Raw genomic sequence first — 22,549 nt, forward strand, 5'->3', positions numbered from 1 at the left:
TATATATATATTATATATATATATATTTTTTTTTAAAGTCTCTCTTTGTACGCATTATTTTTCTAAATTTCGGTCTTTTAATCATATGGGTCTTAAGTTTTCAGTCAGTATCTGCTGAAGTTCTGATGCTTGTGGATGTCAGTTAATTTTGAGACCAGGTATACTCCATGACAGTTTGAATAAAACATGCAGCCTCCTTTCTCACAGGCTTGCTTTCATCTCAGTCTCAGACACTAAAGTGATTCTGGGGTGTTACCCAAGATTTCTTGTGGGTAATGGTTGTGGGTGACCATCCTAAATTCTTGGGAGTGAAGTAATCTGATAGAAAGGCAGGTCTCAAGTCTTAATGAAGTTCAGAGTCTTGCTTTTACAAGGCTTTCTGATGGTTTGGGGCCCTTCCCATTGGCTGTTAGCAAGGGATATCCTGGGGGGTGCTACATATGTCTTTAAATGGCCTATTCTTTGTATATGAAATGATCTCTAAAAAGAAAAGTAGTCGCTCCCTCCTGCCAGCTTCTAACTACTTCCTGTAAATGACAGCACACAGATCCATCTTAGTTTTTCTGAGTGAAAAAGTTACTTTCACAAAGGCAGTTTCCCTGCTCATTTTTCTTCCTTCAAACATGCATACATACCTATACACAAAGGCTGGAAACAAACGTTTTAACCTGTCATATGTAGAAAAATGGTGTATCCAAGGTATACCATGTCATCTTATAAAGATCTTATGAAGAATAAATTACTTTGGGTGCTTTTCATTGTCTTCTCTAATAATAACAGTAGATTCAGAATGTATCTTGATATTTGAGTCCCTGAATTTTTTTTTTCCTTCAAATTTCCTAGGTGTTTTTGAATGGCACAGGCATGGTATATGATTTTCTAATTAAGACAGCTTTGCAGTGGCTTCAGGTAGCAGAATAAGGCAGAGAAATGGCTTTCACTTTGGGAAATGAAAATATGGTGGAGCTATTTATAAGACTGCAAAAAGTGTGGCGCGGTGGTGACACAGACAGCGCTAGCACTGTAACATTCTGTGTTGAGGTTGAGGTTCTTCCCTTAGAGCTGGGTGGAGCCACTTACAGGCTCTTGTCGTACAAAGAGGAAGTATTCCAAACATATAAATATCTAAAATGGTTTAGCTTCAGGTTAACATACTGATTTTGCCAGAACTTCTCAGCAAAGGGAGGCAGTGTGATTAAAATATATTGATTTGAAACCAGACAGATAAAAGTTCAGATGTCAGTTCATCTTCTTACTTACTGTGACTTTGGGCAAAATAATTTGAATTTTCTGAGCCTCAAGTTCTCGATTTATAAAATAGGGATATTTTAGGGGATATTACAGGGATTACATTGAAATAACAGATTGAAGATGCTTTCTAGTAGCTGCTTAATAAATACCAGTTTCCCTTCCAAGCAAGTCTGTCTTCTTTGACCATCACAGCTCAGGAGCTTCTCTACAGTAAGAGGGGTGTCATCATCATCTTTGTGTCCATTGTGTCTAGCATAATGCTCCATATTTTAAATTGAATGAATGAATGAAGTGCTCTGTTTCACAAGAGAGCCCTGCTCCAGAGGGAGCTCTGGCTTAGTCTCCACTGGATTGCACCATCAATTTTTCCTCCCTAGTGCTTATTCCCTTCAGCAGGCACAATTATTGACACATTTCACATGCCAAGAAAAATTCTCTTTTGAGCCTACATCCCTCTTTCTGCTCCCTTTTACAGCAAAATTCCTTCCTAAGAGTTGATGTTAGTTACTGTCACTGATTGTTCCCATTCTCTCTTGAGTCACTCCCGTTGGACCTTTTTCTCTGCCATGCCATCAAAACTGCCCTTGTTAAAGTCACTAGCGACCTCCACATTGCTAAATTCAATGGTCAATTCTCAGTCCTCTTCCTGACACATTAACAGCTTAGTTACTACTTAGAGCACATCCTTCACCTGGCTTCTGGGGCAGCATGCTCTTTTGGTTCTTTTAATCCACTGGCTTCTTTTTTTAGTCTCCTTTGGTGGTTCTTCCTCTTCCCTACCTAATGTTGGAGAGTTTCTAGGGCTTAGTCCTTGAACTTGACCTTTTCTCTCTCTGTGTTTACTCCCTAAGTGATCTCATCTAGTTTCCTGGCTTTAAAGCAACAGCCTGGGTCTCTCGTGGAACTCTGGATTTGTATATTAAATTGCTTATTCAGAATTCCACTAGAATGTCTACTAGGCATTTCAAAGTTAATGTATCCAAAATGGAATTCCTACCCCACTCCCCACAAAAACCACCCCAAACAACTGCAACCACCAGTAAACCCCAAACCCTCTGTTTCTCTGGCTGCCCTTCCCATCTCAGTAAATAGCAGTTCGGTCCTTTTAATTTCTCAGGCCCCAAACCTGGAAGTCATTCTCAGCTCTGTTTTTTCCCTGCTCACCCCACATCCAGTCTATCAGCAGATCCTGATGATTCTTTATATATATATATATATTTTTTTTAAATTAATCTTTAAAAAAATTCATTTATTAATTTATGGCTGCGTTGGGTCCTTATTGCTGCACGTGGGCTTTCTCTAGTTGCGGCGAGCAGGGGCTACTCTTCGTTGTGGGGCGCGGGCTTCTCATTGCGGTGGCTTCTCTTGTTGCAGAGCACGGGCTCTAGGTGCGCGGGATTCAGTAGTTACAGCACGTGGGCTCAGTAGTTGTGGCTCGCGAGCTGTAGACACAGGCTCAGTAGTTGTGGCGCACGGACTTAGTTGCTCTGCGGCATGTGGGATCTTCCTGGATCAGGGCTTGAACCCGTGTCACCTGCATAGGCAGGCAGATTCTTACCCACTGCGCCACCAGGGAAGTCCCTGATGACTCTTTAATTTGTCCAGAATATGACCACATTTCACCATCTCTGCCACTGCACCCTGGTCTCAGTTATTTCTCAGGCACTAGTTTTCACTTGGATTATTGTAATGGCATTATAACTAGTTTCCCTGCTCCCGCTCTTGTTGCTCTCTAGTCTGTTATCAATATAGCAGCAAGAGTGATCCTTTTAAAACCTAAGTTAAATCCTATCACTTGCTCACAGGAAGCCCTCCAAAGGTTTCCCATTTCACTTAGAATAAAAACCAGATTCTTTACGAATGGCCTGTACAGCCATAGATGATCCAACCTCTCTCTGGCCTCATCTCCTGACACTCCATTTCGCTTTCAGCTTCAGCCGATCTGGTTTCCCTGATGTCCCCTGAACACACCAAGCCTAATTATGCCTCAGGGACATTGTACTTGCTCATTTCTTTTTTGGGCTTATCCTTTCTCTAAAAAGCCACATGACTTGTTGGTTTGTAATGTCATCTTAGTAGAGAAACCTTCCCTGACCATCCTGTACATAAAACTGTAAACATCCCCCCTCTGGCTCTCCTTTCTCCTCTTCATCTCCTTCAGTATATGTTTACTTGTTTATGTTTATTTTGTGTATTCTCCTATTCTCCTACTAGCATATAAGCCCCATGAAAGCAACATCTTTGTTTTGTTCACTACTCAGTTCCCAGTACCTAGAGCAGGGCCTGGTACATGGTAAATATTTGATGAATAAAATGTAGGTTAACACAAAATCGTAGATGGTCTTGATGCCAGATTACAACATACACATTGTAAATATTAGTTCCCCCATCAAGGGCCCTTTGTCATCTTTCTGGTTAGTAGATTGTTCAAATCTAAAACCCTTCCCTTTTATTAAAAAAAAAGAGGGGGTAACTTTAGAGATATTAAAGCAGGTTGCATTTTTAAAGCTTTTTTGTGGTAAGACACCATGTTTATATACCATAATGTAAAAGGCACTGTAGAAATAAATAAAAAAGTAGTTTGGTAGAAAGATGAGGCCATAACCCTTCTCTGAGTGAAGGGTCCTGGGTGTTAGATGTACTCTTGGCCGTTGGGTCTTCTGTGTTTTTGTGTGTCCACACTTCATTTTATATAGTATCTCTTCATAGAAAAGTAGATGAGAAGAGGGGCAGTGGTACTGCAAGAACTTTGCATATTCAGCCTAGGTTGTACAAAGTTCTTTCTAGTCTTTAAATGTGTTCCTTAGGTTTATTGAAATATAATTTATGTACAATAAAAGCCATCCATTTCGGTCTACAATGTTGTGAGTTTTGACAAATGTATACAGTCGTGGAACTATCATCAGAGTCAGCAAATAGAACATTTCCATTACCCCATAAAGTTTTCTTGTGTTCCGTGGTAGTCTGTTCCCTTCCCTCACCCTGAGCCCCTGGCAACCACTCATCTGATTTCTGTCCCCATAGTTTTGCTTTTCTAGAATGTAATATAAATGGCATCACACAGCATGTAGCCTTTTGTGTTTGGCTTCTTTCATGTAGCATAATGCTTTTGAGATTCATCCATGCTGCTGTATGTATCGGGAGTATGTTCCTTTTTTATTGCTGGGTTGTAGTCCATTGTATGGATGCACCACAGTTTTTATTAGTTCACCAGTTGATGGACATTTGGGTTGTTTTCAGTTTTAGTTATTCTGAATGAAGCTGCTCTAAACATTTACGTACAGGTTTCTGTGTGGACACGTTTTTCCAGTTGCTTTATATCTTGCCAGGACTCTTAGTTTTATTCATTCTACTGGGTGTGTAAGTGTTAAAGTGTTTCCAGTTGCTGCTACAGTGTCCATATCAAGTTTTCATTTGCAAGCAGGCTTTAGTTTTGTTGAAGGCATTCTTTTCTGTGGAGCTTGTTTTGCACGTGATCCTCTCTGTGGTGATGTTTGGGTCCCTTACCACCTCCTCCCGGGTTGTGGGTGTGGAAGGGTTGCCCTCCGACTAGGCCAGGGAACTTGTGGACACTTACACATCCCTGCGTACTTCGCCTCCTCCCTGCAAGTGGTTCCCTAGTGTTTCTGCAACGTTTTTCTTCTGGCTCCATCCCAGCCAGGCTGGGAGAGGAAAGTTAAGAGTGTGGCGTCCTCTGACAGCCTCCCTTCTTGTAGAAGGGTCTGAGGCTTGTTTGTTTAAGCTGAACAGAGGATGCCAAACATAGAGTTTGAGTCAGCTCAGCAGTAGCTTAGACGCCCCTTTTTGCTCTCCTGGTTCCTCCTTCCCTTTCCCCTCCCCCTCTGGCCAGTTGTTTCCTGGGCTTTGTCTGAGACACACTGTAGAGTTTTAGTCCCCATCTACTACTGCCTGCCGTAAGACAGAGGCGTGATGGAGGAGAAGCCACCAGGAAGTGTCTGACAACACTGAGCTGTGGGCCTCTGCCTCTGTGCTGATAGTACAGGACAGCAGTAACCTCAGGAGAAAGGCATTTAGAGTCTGCGCTGAGCTGTGGGCTTGTGGCTAACTCAGGGGAGGAGAAAGGACGGGCCTGGAAATGCCTCTCTTAGATTCGTCTTATTTGCCACCAACCATCTTTATTTTGACGCACATTCTTGGAATTGCCGGTGTTCTATACTGGAAGAGATGTGCCAGAGGCAGAGCAGGTAATGGGTGCCCAGTGCTTCTTGAAATCTGCTGTGGGGCTTTCGAGGGTGGGGTAGATGACGGAGGCCTTCCCAGTTGCCTTCCTTAAAGGGCCAGTACAGCCTCTGGGCAGGGTGCTGTCAGACCTGAGTGCGAGTGGGATTTACTGAGGAAACCAGACTGTCCTGGGACCAGTTTGGGACCTGGCCCCTTTACTGTTTCGTGAGGTTCGTCTGGCTGGAGGGTGCTGGTTGGATGAGGTGATGTCTGGGCTGGAGGCTGAGGGAAGTGGCAATTGTGCTGACTTTTGTCCTTCCTCAGAGAATCAAGCCCTTCCATTCTTTACTTTCTCAGTCTCAAAGTGGTTTTTGATCTTTTTTAAAAAAAAAAAAACCAAAAACAGAGTAACTCTATCACCCTCCTTCAGGTGTAAATGTGGGAGAACTTGTGGGGTTAGAGAAGTTTCTAGATTTGGTGTATATTTGGGTGAGAAAAGGCAGAGGAGGAAAGGTCAATGAGCGGAAAGGGTCACAGGGTGTCCTTGCTGAGGTGCCTCTGTTCTCTTTGATAGGGTTGAAACTGTTCCTTTCCCCTCAGGCAGCTACACAGTTTACTCTCTGTGTATCCAAGCCATCCTGCATCCTGTTCAATGCAAGGAAGTTAACTGTTCTTTCCCCCAGGCGAATATTTGGATCCTGATATTAAAATTTTTTTCTAAGTGGTAGCAGACCCCCCACCCCCACTCCTTATTATTTGTTACATTATATTTCTTTGGCTTCTAAACGCCCAGTGCTGGGATCAGCCCCGTGTCCCAGCCCCGTGTTTAGCTGATTCTAAATCTCCGTAGTTGAGGAATAATAAAGTCCAGCTTTTGCTGGAGTACACCCTTGGATCTCAGTGCATTTAGTCCTGTCTTTGTGACCTGCTTACTGCCTTCAAGCCAACCTAATGAGACACTTGTTACTTGTATCTTACGATTAAGATGGAGGTTTGATGACATTACTTAGTTTCTTATTAGAAGTTCATGGATGCTTGACAGAATTAGAATTAGATTCAGTCATCCCCCAGTGTCTTTCCAGTAAGTCCCAGAAAAGCTTATGACTAAATACTCAGATCCCATGTGTGTCTGTATCAGCAAAAGCAGACAAACATTTAGAAATATGTTTGGTTGTGTAGTGGTGTGTTTTAAAAGGTAGCTCAAAGTGGCTTTCCTGAAATGTAAGCCTGTATTTGAGCTTATAAGGAAAGGAGTAGACAGGCATGAGTTATTTGGCTGTATATACTGTGTCATATATAATGAGAAAGTAAATATTATTTAGGCAAAGGTTGCTGCTTTCATTTTCCTGTGCATTATGGTAATGGCGTTTCTAAACCACTAGTTGATTAATATTTTAAGAAGTTTATCCTCAGTATAGGATTTGCTATTGAACTTAGAAGTCGTAGCCCTATCTTTGAAGTGCTTTCTTGTTTATGTTTTAGAATATTAATTTCATAAACAGCTGTAAATAACATTGAAATAAACAGAAGAAAAATAGGTTGTAAAAGCTTTTTATTTTTATGAAACAATATTGATTCTAGTACCTAATAGTTATATTGGGAATGTGCTATGTTCAGTTTATCTGTAAAATTAGAGCAGTGTTTTTTTTAATTGGAGAGTATGGATTCTAAAACTTTCACAGGAGTACTTAAGAGCTTCTGTACCCATTTTATTTTAATTTCAAGTTTAAGATGTATTTTATCTGTTAAAATGTGTTTTTAAATGACGTGTATACTCTACTGTACTACCTGCCAGCTGGACATCACCAGAATAAAGTTCCTCCGCCATCTCTGTATACTTGATTAAAAAAGGTGAAGATTGTGTCTTCTATTTTTTTTTTCTTCTTCCCCTAATAGGTGTGTACACTATTGCAGAACATACTGTACAACATAGGTCCTGTGCCTAATAAATTCTAGGCAAGTCTCAGGTGTTCAGTCCTTAATAGTTAGTGGGTAACACATTGTTAAGTGATAACATTGTAATATTGGCTTAGTGTGTACTACAAGGTTTTGTGCTGCTTGTTCCACTTTTCTAGTCATATTTACATATTATAGGATGAACATAGTTTTTAGATATTGAAGGTATTTAACTTTGAAACAAAGATTTCTGCAATTCCTTCATGCTCTTGTATTAATTTATTTGAATAATATCCTGAGGTTATAGGCAAACTATGAAACTGTTACTATTTGTTTCTATTTGTATAAAACAGTTTTTTAAAAAATGGTTCCCTACAGTAAAGCACAGTACAGAAATAAACAAGATGCTGAGACTGATATAACTGTAATTAAGTAATCTCTAATTTCAATCAAAATTACCTGATTGGTTATGTCATTTGGCTTTAAAATAAGTAACATAAATTTGAATGTATAAAATTGATTTATGCTACTTAATACTGAAATTATATGTTATATATGTTGAGTTCCATGTAAGATTTGTTTTAAAAAGTGCTCTGTCGGGCTTCCCTGGTGGCACAGTGGTTGAGAGTCTGCCTGCCGATGCAGGGGACACGGGTTCGTGCCCCGGTCCAGGAAGATCCCACATGCCGCGGAGCAGCTGGGCCCGTGAGCCACGGCCGCATCTGGAGCCTGTGCTCCGCAACGGGAGAGGCCACAACAGTGAGAGGCCTGCGTACCGCAAAAAAAAAAAAAAAAAAAGTGTTCTGTCAGAGTTGAAAATTGCTAGGTTCCTTTTAGTGCTACGGTTCTAAGATACAATGTTCTAGTAAATCTTCATTGTGTTTGTATAGATTTCAGATTTCTTCCATTCTTAAAGTTGATAACAAATTCTATATTGCTCTTAGAGCTGGAAGGGACCTTACATATCAACCAACGCAACCTCTCACTTAGTACCACTCTTGTCAGAAGTTATTCTTCCTTTGCTTGAAGGCCTCTGTAGAACATACAACCGATGGACTATTTGTTATGTTGGTAATGGAGAAGTTCTTTTTAATCTGAAAGTTGCCTCTTTGTAACTTACGCCCATCAGCCAAGTTCTGCCTGGCAAAGATCTAGTATGCCGATGGTCCCCAACTAGATCGGTTTGACTTAGATTTTTTGGCTTTAACAATGGTGTGAAAGCAATATGCATTTAGTGGAGATCATTCTTTGAATTTTGATTTTTTCCCAGGCTAGTGACATGCAGTACATAACTCCTGATGCTGGGTAGTAGCAGCAGCCGCAGCTCCCATTCAGCCGTGTGATCACGAGGGTAAACAACTGATACCACCATTCTGTACCCATACAACCATTCTGTTTTTCACTTTCAGTATGGTATTCAGTAAATTGCAAGAGTTATCCAGCACTTTATTATAAAATAGGCTTTGTGTTAGATGATTTGCCTAATGTAAGTGTTCTGAGCACATTTAAGGTAGGCTAAGCCAAGAGTTGATGTTTGGTATGTTGGATATATTAAATGCACTTTCGACTTTGGATATTTTTAACCTGCTCTGGGTTTATCGGAATGTAACTGCAGCATAAAGAAGATCTGTCCTCCCTCTTCTAGGTGTCAGGCTTGCTTATACTTGAAGGCTATCTTTGCTAGCCTAGACACTTCCCTTTCTAATACTACATACAATTTCCTAACCCCTTATCATTCTAGTATTCCCTTTGGACAGTTAAATTGATTATTTTTGCTTTGAAAATGTGGTGGCCGCGTGTGTGTAGAGAGGTGAGGGGAGTACAGCAGGAATGTGGGGAAGGAATCTCTGATTACTATTTCTTAGCTTTCATTCGCTATTTTTTTCTAGGTGTTAGGAGTCCATTGGTGAGATCTAGTTATATGATATTAAGTACATGGCTTTAACAACGGTGTTCCCAAGTCACCATCTCTTCAGCAGATGTAAACAAGAACAGGAAGACACAGTTTGTACTGAAGCCATAATACCTGTAAGACAGAATTTAGCACTCACTTAGTATCAATACTTGGAATTTCAAATAGCTTTCAGTACACCCTGTCCACACTTGCATTCACATATATTATCTCATTGTTCCCCAAACTTCCTACTGTTTTAGCTTGCATCATCATTTTTCTTTTCCAGGACTGCTGAAATAATGTTTCACCCATTCTCTGTGTTCCCCCCACCCTCTCACCCCTAGTCTGTCTTCTACCTGTAGCCAGAATGATCCTTCTAAACTACAGAGCTGTCTGTGTCACTCTTCTGCTTAAAATCCATTAAAGCTTTCGTTCTGCTTTTAAAAGAAAGTTCAAACTCTTCATCAGGAGATAAAAGGGTTTTCGTGATCTGCCCCCTGCCTAGTTCACTAGTTTCACATCCTGTCTTGGCCTTACAAGCAGTACTCAGTACTCAAGCATCATTTAAAAACTTGTAGATCACTACCCGAAATGCCTGTATCTTCTTTTTAACTAACAACTTGATGCTTGTCCTTCAAGGTAAGTAGTTATCATTTCTGGAGAGCCTTCCTTGACTGGAATAAAAGTTCCTCTTCTGTGTTCCAGTAGCATTCTGTTAATACTTCCTGTTCAAACCTGTGTGGTCATCTTGTTCAGCTTGTTTCTTTCCCCACTAATTAGATTTTATTAGACTGTAAGATCTTTAAGAACAGGAACTCTTACTCATCTCAGTTTCTCAAGTGTCTGTGACAAAATAGATGTCAATGAATGTTACTTGAACAAATAAATGAAGGAATTAAGATATCATTAGATTAAGCTGTAACAGGAACCATGCCCTGTTCATGTGTATACTTACAGGGCTTGGCTTAGCTTGATGTGTGGCCTGAGGTGAGTGCTTAGTATAGGTTAACTGAATAATACAGAGTTGCCCTGTGTATTAGTTTATTAATATCCATGTCGTGGTAGTGTAAATAAGAAAAGGGCTTTATTTATATACTTGAGAAGAACATTTGAAGTTTTTGTTTGTGAAAGGACAACTAAGGTCTTGCTTTCTTTATCTGTAAAATGAACGAGTTGGACAATCTAATCTCTTAAGGTTCTTTCTATTTCCAGCATCCCACTAGGAGGACCAGCTATAATCCCTGGATCTGGACCATATGGAGTACAATCTAGAATTGTACCATCCCTTTTTTTTTTTTTTAAGCAGCTCCATTACACTATTGAGTCTCATTAACCTAAGACAAGTTATAAAATGGCCAGACCTCGTGCATGAACTGTTGCTGTCTCCCCTCCAGAGGCTGCTGTTCCTTTGGTTTTCTTGAACCTTCAGCATAAGACTTAAAGGCATCCTAGTTAAATTTTGTCCTATGAGATTTGGTGTAGATTTTTGCAGTTGCTGTGAATTTTAATTCCTCCATTTATGACTTAGCTGTGCATCCTCCATTTGTGGTACCTAAATTTTGTTACGCATGTAATAGACATGCAAATATTTAAACAAATGGTCATATACCTGATATATCTTCGCTCAAATAACTAAAACAATAGGTGTTGTAGTCAAGATGTAGTCTTTTTCTTTCCTTAGCTATTTTTTTCTAGATTGTTCAGTGTGTAGGAAGACCACTGAACTTCAAGTCAGAAGATCTGGATTCTAAGTCCTGGCTTTTCTGCTTACTACTATGTGATGTTAGGTCACTTAATTCCTCTGGACTTCGAATTTCTAATTGGCATGAGAAGAAAAAAGACTAAAGTCTCTAGTTTTCTGCAATTCTGGCAGTACGATTATCTGGCCGACACTTGGATGTAGTATGGAATTGTGGTTGAGAGCTTGTTGAGAGTCTGGGGTCAGACTGCCTGTGTTTTCATCCTAGCTCTGCCCTTACTGGCAGAGTGACATTAATCTGTCTGGGCCTCTGTTTCCTCATCTGTAAAATAGGGTTAATAATACTGCATGGTTGCTTTGAGCTAGTTCTTAGAATATATTCTGCACATGGTTAAGGACTATATAATTGTTTGCTATCATTATACTTTTTTTTTTTTTAACAAAACGAAACAAAAGATATCAGTGAAGACATTGCACTTTCCTGTGGGCTCCTGGGACAAAATATAAATGCTTATTTTTACAGTTGGGAATTTAAAAATGTGGTAGAAGCCAATGTGGAAGTGTTTAAAAAGTTAGTGATATATTATGAATCATTATCTCACACATTAGAAGGAAAGACTACGTCTGCTTTACTAGCCTCAATAGTGGGTGATTTTGATGTTTTAGGAAATAAATTAAACGTATAGCGTCAGTTTTCTGTACTAGTAAGAAAGCCAGTAGCTGTAAGTTCTTAGATAACTTCTAGCCATGTGTGGAAATATTGGCTTGAATCTCTTCCTTCCATTCCGCATTTTAACGAATCTGCAGGTAGCAGCCAGATTCACCTTTTCTTGCCTCTCACATCTCTGGACTTATAGTGAACTATGAAATGGCTCAACGTTGGGCTAAAAAGGAAGTGGACTGGCCCAGGTAATCACTATACAGGCTGATTTCCTCTGGGTAATTAACAGCTGACTGTCCTCATCAGGGTCCTCTCTTTCCTGTTAGCAGCGGCTTCCCTTTTGAGGCTCAGGATCTCCTAGGATCCTAAAGGAAAGGCCTGTCTCCTGGTGGCTAGACTGACATTGTCCCCAAAACTCTCTCCTACTTTACTCAGTCTGTAGTACCTTCCGGGGAAATAAGTTCTGCCTAGATGCCAGAGGAGTGAGAAAAAGGGCACGCTTTGGTTCACCTTCCTTAAACCTTACCCAGTAATGATTATTTTGATTTTTGGAGACTGTGAAATTATTTAGTATTTCTAGAAGTTGCTCTACATACTCATTTGGGATATGCCTTAAATCTTCAGTTGGCCGTAGGTGTTTTTATTTCTTAACTTGCCAGGAACATTCTACCTCCTTACATATACAGCTTCCCTACCCCAGTTTAGTTACTCTGGTTTAGGTCCCTCTCAAAGACAGCATGGTGTAGCAGGAGGCCTAGCTTTGGAGCAGGACAGATGGATATGTAATCTTGGTCTAGTTATTTAACCTTTTAAAAGTAACTTCATCTCTAAAATGGAACTGATAATACCTTTTTTTAGAGAATTGTTGGGATTAAATGAAATGATATTTCAAGTTTTTAGCACACTGCCTGTGAACTAACAGTAACAGTAGGTGCTCAATTAATTTTAGCCTTAAAATTAATTAATTGGGTTATCGAGTGCCTTCTAAATGTGTTAGAGACTAGGATATGAAGAAGACAGTCCCTGCACTCAAGGAATTTAAATCTGATAAAGGAAAAGGTTACTAAATATGAATCAGGAAATCTTTATTCCCTTTTATTCTCTCTTCCCTATTTTTTATGCATTTCTTTTCCTAGGTTAAGGTAAATTCTAGGAGGACCCTTCCTCCAAGAGTGACCAGGGAGGCTCTAATAAGAGGAACAAACTGAGTAGAGTTGTCACAGGTTATCGGGGTGACTGGGAGCTTAGTCAAGGAGGGATAAAGTCAGCTGTTAGTCCCGTTATTAGTAAGTAGTAACAGGATTATTACCAGAGAGATGCCTAATAGGGGGTAAGGAAACTGTCAGGGAACTGAAGCAGGTCACAGGGCTTGTTTAAACTGTGTGACCTGCTAGGTAAACTTGTGTTTACTTTTTTTCCCCACTTGCAGTCTTTTGGGCTAATTTCTGGAAACCTGCTTTCCTGGGTGCTGCCCCTCCCTCCCTGTCTTCAGGAACGGGATTGGAAGTAGCATTAGCCTGAAGAAGTTGTTCTATTTAGGGAGCTAAAGCAGAGGGCCAGTGATTAGGCCCTTATCTGCAGTGGGGCCTTTCTGAGTGGTGTGGGGACAGGATCAGAGCATCTGTCCTGACATCAACAGAGGCTCTGCTTTTTCTATCCCCTGGTTGCATCACAATTATGAAGAAGCACTGATGGGTCGGGCCATCTGAATGAAAAAGCCCTTCATTGTGTTTCTTCAGCATTCCAGTGTCTGGTACAATTAGCCAAGACTCAGAAAACAAGTTGGACAAACAAGCAAGCAGCCTTCCACTGAAAGATAAAGGGATTTCTGGCACAGCTGAGTTAAGTGCGTTGACTGCAGAGACAAAGTGGGAGGGTCTGGGAAGAGGAAGGTGCCTTTTGGGATGACATTCCTGGCTGGATGAGGGGAAAGAATGGAGCAAACAAGCAAATCGTATTTTTGAAGCTGTTGAAATCTGCTGTGCCAGATCTCCTAGAGGCTGGTTGGGGCTGGGCTACTCTATAAGGAGGTGGAATCACTGGGGAGAGACTTTTGACTCTTCGGGCAGCTCAAAGTCAGGACATGAAGCTCCCTGTGGAATCTAGGAAATCCGTTGGCAGCGGACAGCGTGTGGGCTTGCCCCGTGATAGCCTCCCCGACCGCGGGGCTTTCTCAGTCGGTTAACACTTTACACACACTTCAGCCTGAGAAGAGTCCAGCCCCAGCAACAGGTTGTTGGGCAGTGGATGCACTGGGTCTGTCTCGGCAGTTAAGCCATTTTACCTCACCAGGCCTCCTGCAACTGTCTCAGATTCACCGGGTCACAAGCTTCTGCTCTGCAAGTGGAGGGTACCTCAAAGACCAGCTTCTGCCTGCGCAGGTTTACTCACTCACTAACTCGGCTGGACTTCTGCATCAGAAGCGCCCACCTCGCCTGCTGCTGTTGGTCTGAAAACACTGAGCTAGCTGGTGGCGCTTTTGAATAGGATGCCTCTTGCATGAAGACCTGGACCCAGTTTGGAGGTGCCCCAGGGAGGAGCTTCCTCTCTGACCTCAAGGGGAGGGAGGAGGTCAGTAGGAAGTGGTGGGTGGAGCCACTTCTCCAAACTTCTGCTGTCTCTGTTCACCTCGAAGCCTTTTTTAAGGAGCTGCAGGGCGTGCACAGGCCCCTAGCCGGAGCTTCTTTGGCACACCTTCCTTCTAGGCAGGGTCAGCAGACGCTGGCGACATGTGGCCCAGTTACCAAGATGAGCACGAGTTCAGCAGCCACCTGGTTTGCCGCATGTGCTGCATGGGTTAGTACGTGAAGTTTTTTTCCTTGTCTGGGCCTGAGGATCCCAAATAGCCCTTACTCTCACTGACTCATAAGAACGCATGGGCTCTGAAGCCTTGGAGGCGTTACAGCTTTGGGGCTTGCTAAAACGTGCAGTGGGAGAGACTGGGGTGCCCGACTTTCTGGGGAACTTCTTAAGCTTGTAGTGACTGGCAGTTAAGAGCCTGAGCTTTGGGTGTGGCACTTCTTTAGAGAGACTGAGTTCATGCTCATGCTTCTGTCTGTATCAGGAAACCACTTTTAAGTTATGTTGCATAGTTCTGAAAGTCCAGAGCGTATTTTTAGGAGAAGTTGGTTGGTTACAGAGTCCACCTCTGAGCAGACAGGATTGTGGGAGGGGGGGAGGGTGGAGTCATGACCCAGGTTTCCTCTTTGGGGCTGATTGCTAATTCTCTTACGTTTAACTCTCTTGCCAGCTGTGAGGAGGGAAAAAGGCTTGAAAGTGGTCTGGGGATGGGGATCTTAAGAAGAGTTGGAGGCTAGGAAAAGAGTCTTGTTGGCTTAGATCTCTCTTGATAAAGGAGAGGAGTTCATTTAGATAATGTTCTGTGACCTTGAGCAAGTGGCCTAGCCTCTTTTGGCTATAGGTTTCCTTGGCTTCCAAACTGGAGGATGTACAGACTGATGCTGGAGGTATCGTCATCAATTTCCGGTAAAATGGAAAAGATAAGGAAAATGTAGTGTGCTTTTCATAAAGATAAACTTATTTAAAGAACTGTCCTTTATTCTGAAAGTGCCCTTTCTACTTTTTTGATGTTAAAATGTCCATTATTTTATGAAAGAATTGTCAGATGGTAGTTTGTTTTTAGATATCTTTACTTAGCAAAATAAAAAGTTGACAACTTTATATTAGGTTTTCTAATTTATTTTGGAATACTTACCCGCTTGTGAAATCTAAGTTTAGGAACTACTGGATTGATACTGCTACTAATATCTTCTGGTTTTGTATTCTTAGTCGCTAAAGCAGAACAAAATTGTGACCCAAACAGGCAGATTTTCACTAAAATTGAGATTGCTGGTTGTTTGACCAAGAGGAGACCTCAGAAGAAATCTCAGAAGGGGAGTAGCAGAGCCAGGGTTCCGATCCTGTCTCCTGACTGCTAGACTAGTATTGCCAAATTTTTAAGTGCTTTCTGAGAAAAAGAGTTGGTACTATAATAATGTTGGGGCACAAGGAGTAGCAGTTTTAGTCAGTTACTGCCATGGAGTCTAGCTTTTTGTCTTTCCAGTATCATTGAGATTCCTTCCCTGAGATCTAGAGGAAAGACTCTTGGGCATCTGAAAATGCTTAGAGATAAAAGGGCCCTTTTTCTGTAATCAACAGAAAAGTATAAGGAAGTGTTGAATCTTTATTGAAATTTTCAGGGCAAAACATCATTCTCCTAGGTCATCCTACTCTGTTTAATCCCCTGGATACACACACACACACACACACACACACACACACACACACACACACATTGAAATAGGCCCTAATTCATACAGTCACTATGAGGAGTATATTGATATTAGAGAGCTTAGCTCAGTGTAAGCTCCTCTGCTGATTTTGATATTGTTGATTCACAGTTGGTACTTGGAAACCATTGACCTAGTCCAGACTCCACACTCTATAGATGAAACTCAGGCTCACAGAGGGCAGATGAGTATCCTATAAGGTAAGCCACAGAGTAGAGGCTAGGAAATCCAAGTTATAGCCCTGATTCTGCCCCTCTGTAACCTTATCTAAATTCTTAAATCTGGGCTTTGATCTCTTCATCTTTAAGATGAGTTTTTTGAGGATCGTTAACCCCTATATCTCTTTGTATCTGTGAAGTATTTTATTTTTTCTGAATGTGATACTCCATTAAATATTCTAGAAGCTATTGTGTTTTTCTCCCTCTTCCCTTCTCCGTATAAGCCTCTCGTTCTATTTCTGTGGCTCTTTCTTTTGCCACCAGGCTTACTACTGGCTTATTTCTTTATCTGACTTCTGCCTTGTACTCTCTGATTCCCAGTAGGGCAAAGAATTATTGGTAACAAAGTTCAGATTTTCCTAAGAAATAATATAAAACTTTAATTTTGCACTGAAGTCCCTAGTTATCACTTCCCTAAATTCCCATGTCTCAATCCTCATTGAGACATTCTGAGTCTTCACCAAGTCTTGGTGACAGATACCTTTCATGAATCCCTATTATAGTTACAGTTTGCACCTCTCCTCTTCCCTTCATTATATAGGACTATATTGTGTTGCCTTCTGATAATTTCACAGTGGCAGGAGAGTGTGGTGGTTAAAAGTCCATGACAGACTTGGATTTGAATCTCAATTCTACCACTTAGTAGCCTTGTGACATTGGGCAAATTATTAATAAGCATTTCTGAGCCTCAATTTGAACTATGAAATGAAGATAAATAATGTGTACTTGATAGAATTGTGAAGATTAAATATCAATACTAAATGAGACAGGCCTTGCACAGTGCCTGATACAGAGTAAACACAATAAATATTGAGGTCATTCTTACCTCCCAAAGTTGACTTATATACTTCTAAGGAAAGGAATCATTTATAATACTAGTGCCATTGTATATTATTGGTAAATATTTTAATTGCTTGATCTCCACTTCAGACCATTTTCTTTGAGCTCACACATTAAGTGGTGTGAAGTCTCCTGGGTGTAGATGTGGGAAGAAGAATTTAGAAAAGCTGTAACTGTGGAAGGGACGTCTGAATGGAGATCCCTGCTCTACGCTGAAAAGCAGTCTTTTAATTATCATTTGAGAATATTTTTAGTCTGACTTTGAAAATACCATCATAAAGTATCCATATAGATATAACCTTGGCACACAGTGGGCTCTCACATAGTATATATGGTTAAATAAATGAGCATTCCTGAGTGCCTACTATTGTCCTAAATGTTGGATATTTAACGAAATTTAAAACATGGTTCTTGACTCCAAAGAACTAAAGTTCAGATAGAGAAATTGGATTTACATGTAAAGATATCTAACAATAGATTTTATATGTTCAGTGCCAAGTAAATTAAATAAACACAGGCATCCAGAGATGGCTGGGATAGCCAGAAAGGTGTAAAGGAAGAAGTTGACTTCAGCTGGACCTTGTAAGGAGGCTCTAAGTTAGATAAAACAAGAAGAGAGGGTAGATGTTTCAGTAGGGAGAAATAGGTGAACAAAGGCAAGAATGTGCAAGGTATGTTTGGAAACTGAGATCAGAATGGTTGCAGTTGAGTCATGCAGGGGAGAGTCTAAAGATAAATTTGGAAGAGTAGATAGGTTGTAAATTTCTTCAGGTTAGAGGCCATGTCTTATCTTTATCTCTTCCAACCACCTAATACATAGTGAATAAAAACTGGAATTGAATTTCAGAGGGTTGTAGTAGACAGTAGAAACAAAGGACTTGGGCTTGAGCCTCTGGTCGTCTGAGAGCCACTAAAGGATTTTGAATAGAGGGGTAATATGAGCAAAGTGGTGATTTAGGAAGACTTGTTGAAATAGGCTGGCTGTACTACCTGCCACGGCCTCAGCTATCAACTGTTAGCATCAAATCTGTATCCTCAATTCTGCCTGCTCTTCTGAACTCTAGACCTAAGGTTCCAACTGTCTGCAGGAAGGGCCTGCTGACATCTCATTATGTTTCTTCTACTTTACCCAACCTATCCTCACCCAATCTGTGCCACCTGTTTTCCTTATCTCCAGGTACCACTCCTCCCAGTTGCTGTGACTGGAAACTTTTTTTTTTTTTTTTTTTTTGTGGCTGCACTGGGTCTTCGTCGCTGTGCGCGGGCTTTCTCTAGTTGCGGCAAGCGGAGTCTACTCTTCGTTGTGGTGCACGGGCTTCTCGTGGTGGGTTCTCTCTCTTGTTGTGGAGCACGGGCTCTAAGGCACACGGGCTCCAGTAATTGTGGCACGTGGGCTCAGTAGCTGTGGCTCACGAGCTCCAGTAGTTGTGGCACGTGGGCTCAGTAGTTGTGGCTCGCCAGCTCTAGACACAGGCTTAGTAGTTGTGGCACACGGGCTTAGTTGCTCCGCAGCATGTGGGATCTTCCCGGACCAGGGATCGAACCTGTGTCCCTTGCATTGGCAGGCGGATTCTTAACCACTGCACCACCAGGGAAGTCCCTGTGACTGGAAACTTTAGAATTATCTTGAATTCTCCCTTTCTTTAACATCTAGCCAGTAGTTAAGGGCTATTGTTTCTTCCTCTACATTGGAGTTGGGGATCTGGCTGCCCTTGCCCTATTCATGCTCTTAGATTTTTCTTGGTCTGTCACACACAGTAGGCCTCTAATTGCTTCTACCTCTTAGTGTGTCTCTGCTGCAGTCTGGCCTTCCGTCCAATGCCAGATTAATCTTTCCAAAACACCCTCTGGTTCAGAAAATTTCAGTGGTGTCCTTTTATCTACTGAATTAAGTGGATACTCCTCATTCCTGCTCTCTGGAGTGATGTGGTCTCAGGTGACCTTGTTAGCTCTCCTTCTCATTACATGGCTAACTGTACACTTTGTGTAGCCACACCATTCCTTCCAGTGTATCCTGTGTGCTCACATATCTCCAAGTCACTGCTCGTGCTTATTTTTCACTTTGGAATTCCTTAACCTCTTTTTGGGCTGCCAAAATCATACTTGTCACCCAAGGTTTACTTCAGATACCACACCTTTCATGAACTCTTCTCCTATCCCTCTGTCAGAATTAATCAGCTTTGTTTATCAGCATGATTTTGTGCAGCTTGTATCTGGTGTGCTATTTGCTTGGTGTTATTGTTAATTATTTATTTACATATTGGTCTCTGCTACTAGATTGACCTCGTGGTCAAGGAACAGGCCAATTCCAGCTTTCTATATATTTATTTCCCTCTTTATTTATTTAAAAGATTTATTTTTTATTCATTTATATTATTTACTTTTGGCTGTGTCGGGTCTTTGTTGTGGTGAGCGGGCTTCTCTCTAGTTGTGGCGTGTGGATTTTTCTCTTCTCTGATTCAGGCGCGTAGGCTCCAGGGCGCGTGGGCTCTGTAGTTTGCCGCACGTGGGCTCTAGTTGAGGCATGCGAGCTCAGTAGTTGCAGTGCGCAGGCTTAGTTGCCCCGCGGCATGTGGGATCTTAGTTCCCTGACCAGGGATTGAGCCCACATCCCCTGCGTTGTAAGGCGGATTCTTTACCGCTGGAGCACCAGGCAAGTCCCAGGTATCTCATTTTTAGATTTTCAGGTGGTTGGTGCTTCTTGGGCTTCTTGAACCACTTGTAATTTTTCTGTGGCCCTCAGGGAAACAAGCAGAGGCTCTTCTCTCTTTGCTTTTTTAATGATTCATGATGCTGTGTTGGGCTATGTTGGAATAGAACACAAAACTGTTTGCCTCAAATGCAGGCTTTCATTCCGACCCCAGGCCTATCCTCAAAATGCTCCAAGTAGAGTAGAGTAGGACAGATGGACAAGCAAACTATGATACCTTGAAATAGGCACAAGAGGGAGATCACTCAACTAGTGTATATAAGGGATGGAGGAGGTGATAGCTGAGTTGAATGCTGAAGAGTGAGTAGTCCAGGAAATGGGGGAGCGATCTTCCATGCAGAGAGAACAGTAAATGCAAAGCATGGAAGCGTGAGAGCACATGCCTCATTTGGGCAAAACGGTACATTCGGCAAGGCTGGAAGTTAGAGTTTTTATGAAAGGGTGGAGAGGGAAGAGTGGCCACATCATATGGGACCTTAGATCCCAAGCTAAAAAGTTGAAATATTATCCTGAATGCAGGCATCAGGCTTTAGAATCCAGCAGAGCTGGGTTCAGACTTACCTTGTGATCTCCGACAAGTTACTTAGCCTCTGTGGGCTTTATCTTCCCAGTAAAATAATGCCTCTCAGGGTTGTTGAGCATTGGAAACAATATATGTAAGGTTCTTGGCATATAAGTATAGACTTGGTAAATGTTATCTGTTAATATTATTAGGATAAAGATTCAGTGTGGGCAGCATTGTCCACAGTGCTGGCAGCACTGAGGAGGGTGGTGTCTTAGTCAGTTTGGGCTGCTGTAACAAAACCATAGGCTCAGTGGCTTAAACAACAGACACTGATTTCTGACACTTCTGAAGGTGGGGAAGTCCATGGTCAAGGCACCTACAGGTTTGGTGTCTCGTGAGGGCCTCTTCCTGGTTCATAGACAGCTAGCTGTCTTCTTGCTGCACCCTCACATGGTGGAGCGGGAATGAGGGAGCTCTCTGGGGTCCCTTTTGTAATGACACTAATTCCATTTATGAGAGCTCCACTCTCATGACCTAATCACCTCCCAAAGGCTTCAACTCCTACTTCTATCACATTGGGGGTAAGATTTCAACATATGAATTTCAGGAGGACACAGACATTCAAGCAGTGACAGATAGATTATAGCAGGGAAACCTATTAGAAGCAGAGAGGGAGACAAGAAGAGTTCATTTTTAGACAAGTTGAGCTTGAAATGAGCATGAAATGTTTAGGAGTCAATTGGACATATGAGAGTGGTATTTAGGATAAAGGCCTGAGCTGAAGATATGGATTGGGAATTGTCAGTGTACAGGTTACAGTTGAAACTGTGGAAGTAGATTAAATCATTCTGGGAGAATGTAGAGAACAGGTATTATTTACTTTTTTTTGAAATCTGTAGGTTTTTTTTTTTTCCATCCCACAGTGTACATAACACCAAAAATTTTGCATGCGATTTTAGGTGGTTTATGACTCCCCCCAACCCCACAAATCCATTTAGGGACCCTTAGGCCCATGGATATCTTAAGAAGCTGTAGTAATACAGAATAAAAAGGAAAGAGGGCTAAGAATGAGTAAACATTTAAGGGGTGAACAGAAGAGAGGGAACAGTTAAAGGGGAAGGAGGGAAACCAGGGTAGAATGAAGTCTCAGAATCAAGAGGGAGAGTGGGTTTAAAAGGTAAAGGAATGGTCACCAGTGTCTTCTGTTTTGGCAGGTAGGTGGCTGTGGGGAGGGCAGTTGCAGTGAATTTGTGGGGCTGGAAGCCAGGTCACATGGTGGAGCAGGAGGTGCAGCAGTAGAGAAGTGAGCGCTGTCATCACACTGGTCCGGAGCCCAGGGGAAAGGAGAGGAGTAGTTAAAGATACACAAGCTAGGGGGTGGTGGTTGGATTAAGTTCTCAAGAAGGGAAGATACAGGATCCAGATTTCAGAGGGAAGGACTTGCCTAGGTAACAAGGAGGGACATCTCTGCCAAGGAAACTAAAAGATAATTAGGGTAGGTATTGGTAGCTTGGTGTCCTGTAGTGGTCTTAATAAAGTCGGAAACAAGTAGTGAATCCCTCTAATTAAGCAACCCTCGCGTGATTAATTGGTGCCTCAACATGTTCAATCTAAGAATTTCGCAGTGGCCTGTTGGGTTCTTCGTGGTCAGTTCACAGCCTTCGGTGAGGCTGAGCTTACAAGGAGCATCTAGAGGAATATCACCTTTCCTGTGATTGACTGTTTTCTTCTTACATAAGGGTACCTTCTTAAAATTCTATCTCTAGTGTTAGGTAGAAAGATCTTCACTAGGCCTGAATTAAATGAAGGATTTATGTATAGGGAATCAAACCTAAAACTTATTAAAAACTTTCAAAGTCTGAGCCGTCTGGAGTGTTCTGAAGGTCTGTGTAATAAAGTTGCTCTTTGGCTTACCTGATGAATTTCCTTGCTGATATTAAGATCTTAAAATCCAGGCATTGCAGTATCCTCTTATCCTGCTTAAATCAGGAGAGAACATTCATGTAATTGATTGGTCTGCAACATAGGATCCTAAAAAAGGATCCTCCAGCTTTGGGGCAAGGTTGTTTCTATAAAACCCTTTCCTGAGGAACTTATAGCTTGGCTCTAAGCAGGCTAGCTGCTCTTGGGAAGGACTTGTAATCACGCTGCTTTTAGTAATTACGTTCAGAATTGGTACTTGGACCTCTTCCCTCTGAATTGAAAGTCAGTTTTTTAGCTATTCGAAGCATGACTGATTTGAGGCCATCCGGTTTCCCTAGTGCATTATCCCCATGAGAGGGCTCGGTAGGTGAACAGCATAACTATGGGTAGTAAAATTTAAAAGACTCAATTGTGTTAATCGCATCTTCAGGTCTAAAAGAAATGAGGCAGTGGACTGAACTCTTACAGGTGGCTTGGCTTT

The 22,549-nt window shown here is 41.7% G+C and overlaps 1 protein-coding gene across 14 annotated transcripts in view; it reads left to right on the top strand.

Annotated features, from left to right (window-relative positions):
* The window catches only part of MACF1 (microtubule actin crosslinking factor 1), a 282,110-nt gene that overhangs the window by 33,793 nt on the left and 225,768 nt on the right, over positions 1 to 22,549 (top strand). For 3 of the 14 annotated variants that reach the window (XM_024738718.1, XM_024738727.1, XM_024738719.1), the window contains exon 1: positions 5,208 to 5,456. The exons of 1 other annotated variant lie outside the window; for it this stretch is intronic. In XM_024738718.1, coding sequence (XP_024594486.1) covers positions 5,348 to 5,456 — 109 coding nt within the window. In that variant the 5' untranslated portion in view covers positions 5,208 to 5,347. Of the gene's footprint in view, positions 1 to 5,207; positions 5,457 to 14,233; positions 14,384 to 22,549 lie in introns of those variants that run through there. 10 more of the 14 variants (XM_024738726.1, XM_024738725.1, XM_024738724.1 and 7 more) reach the window with 6 other exon arrangements.

Source organism: Neophocaena asiaeorientalis, unplaced genomic scaffold (genome assembly GCF_003031525.2).
Source record: "Neophocaena asiaeorientalis asiaeorientalis breed wild unplaced genomic scaffold, Neophocaena_asiaeorientalis_V1.1 scaffold106, whole genome shotgun sequence".
NCBI classification, from domain to species: Eukaryota; Metazoa; Chordata; class Mammalia; order Artiodactyla; family Phocoenidae; genus Neophocaena; species Neophocaena asiaeorientalis.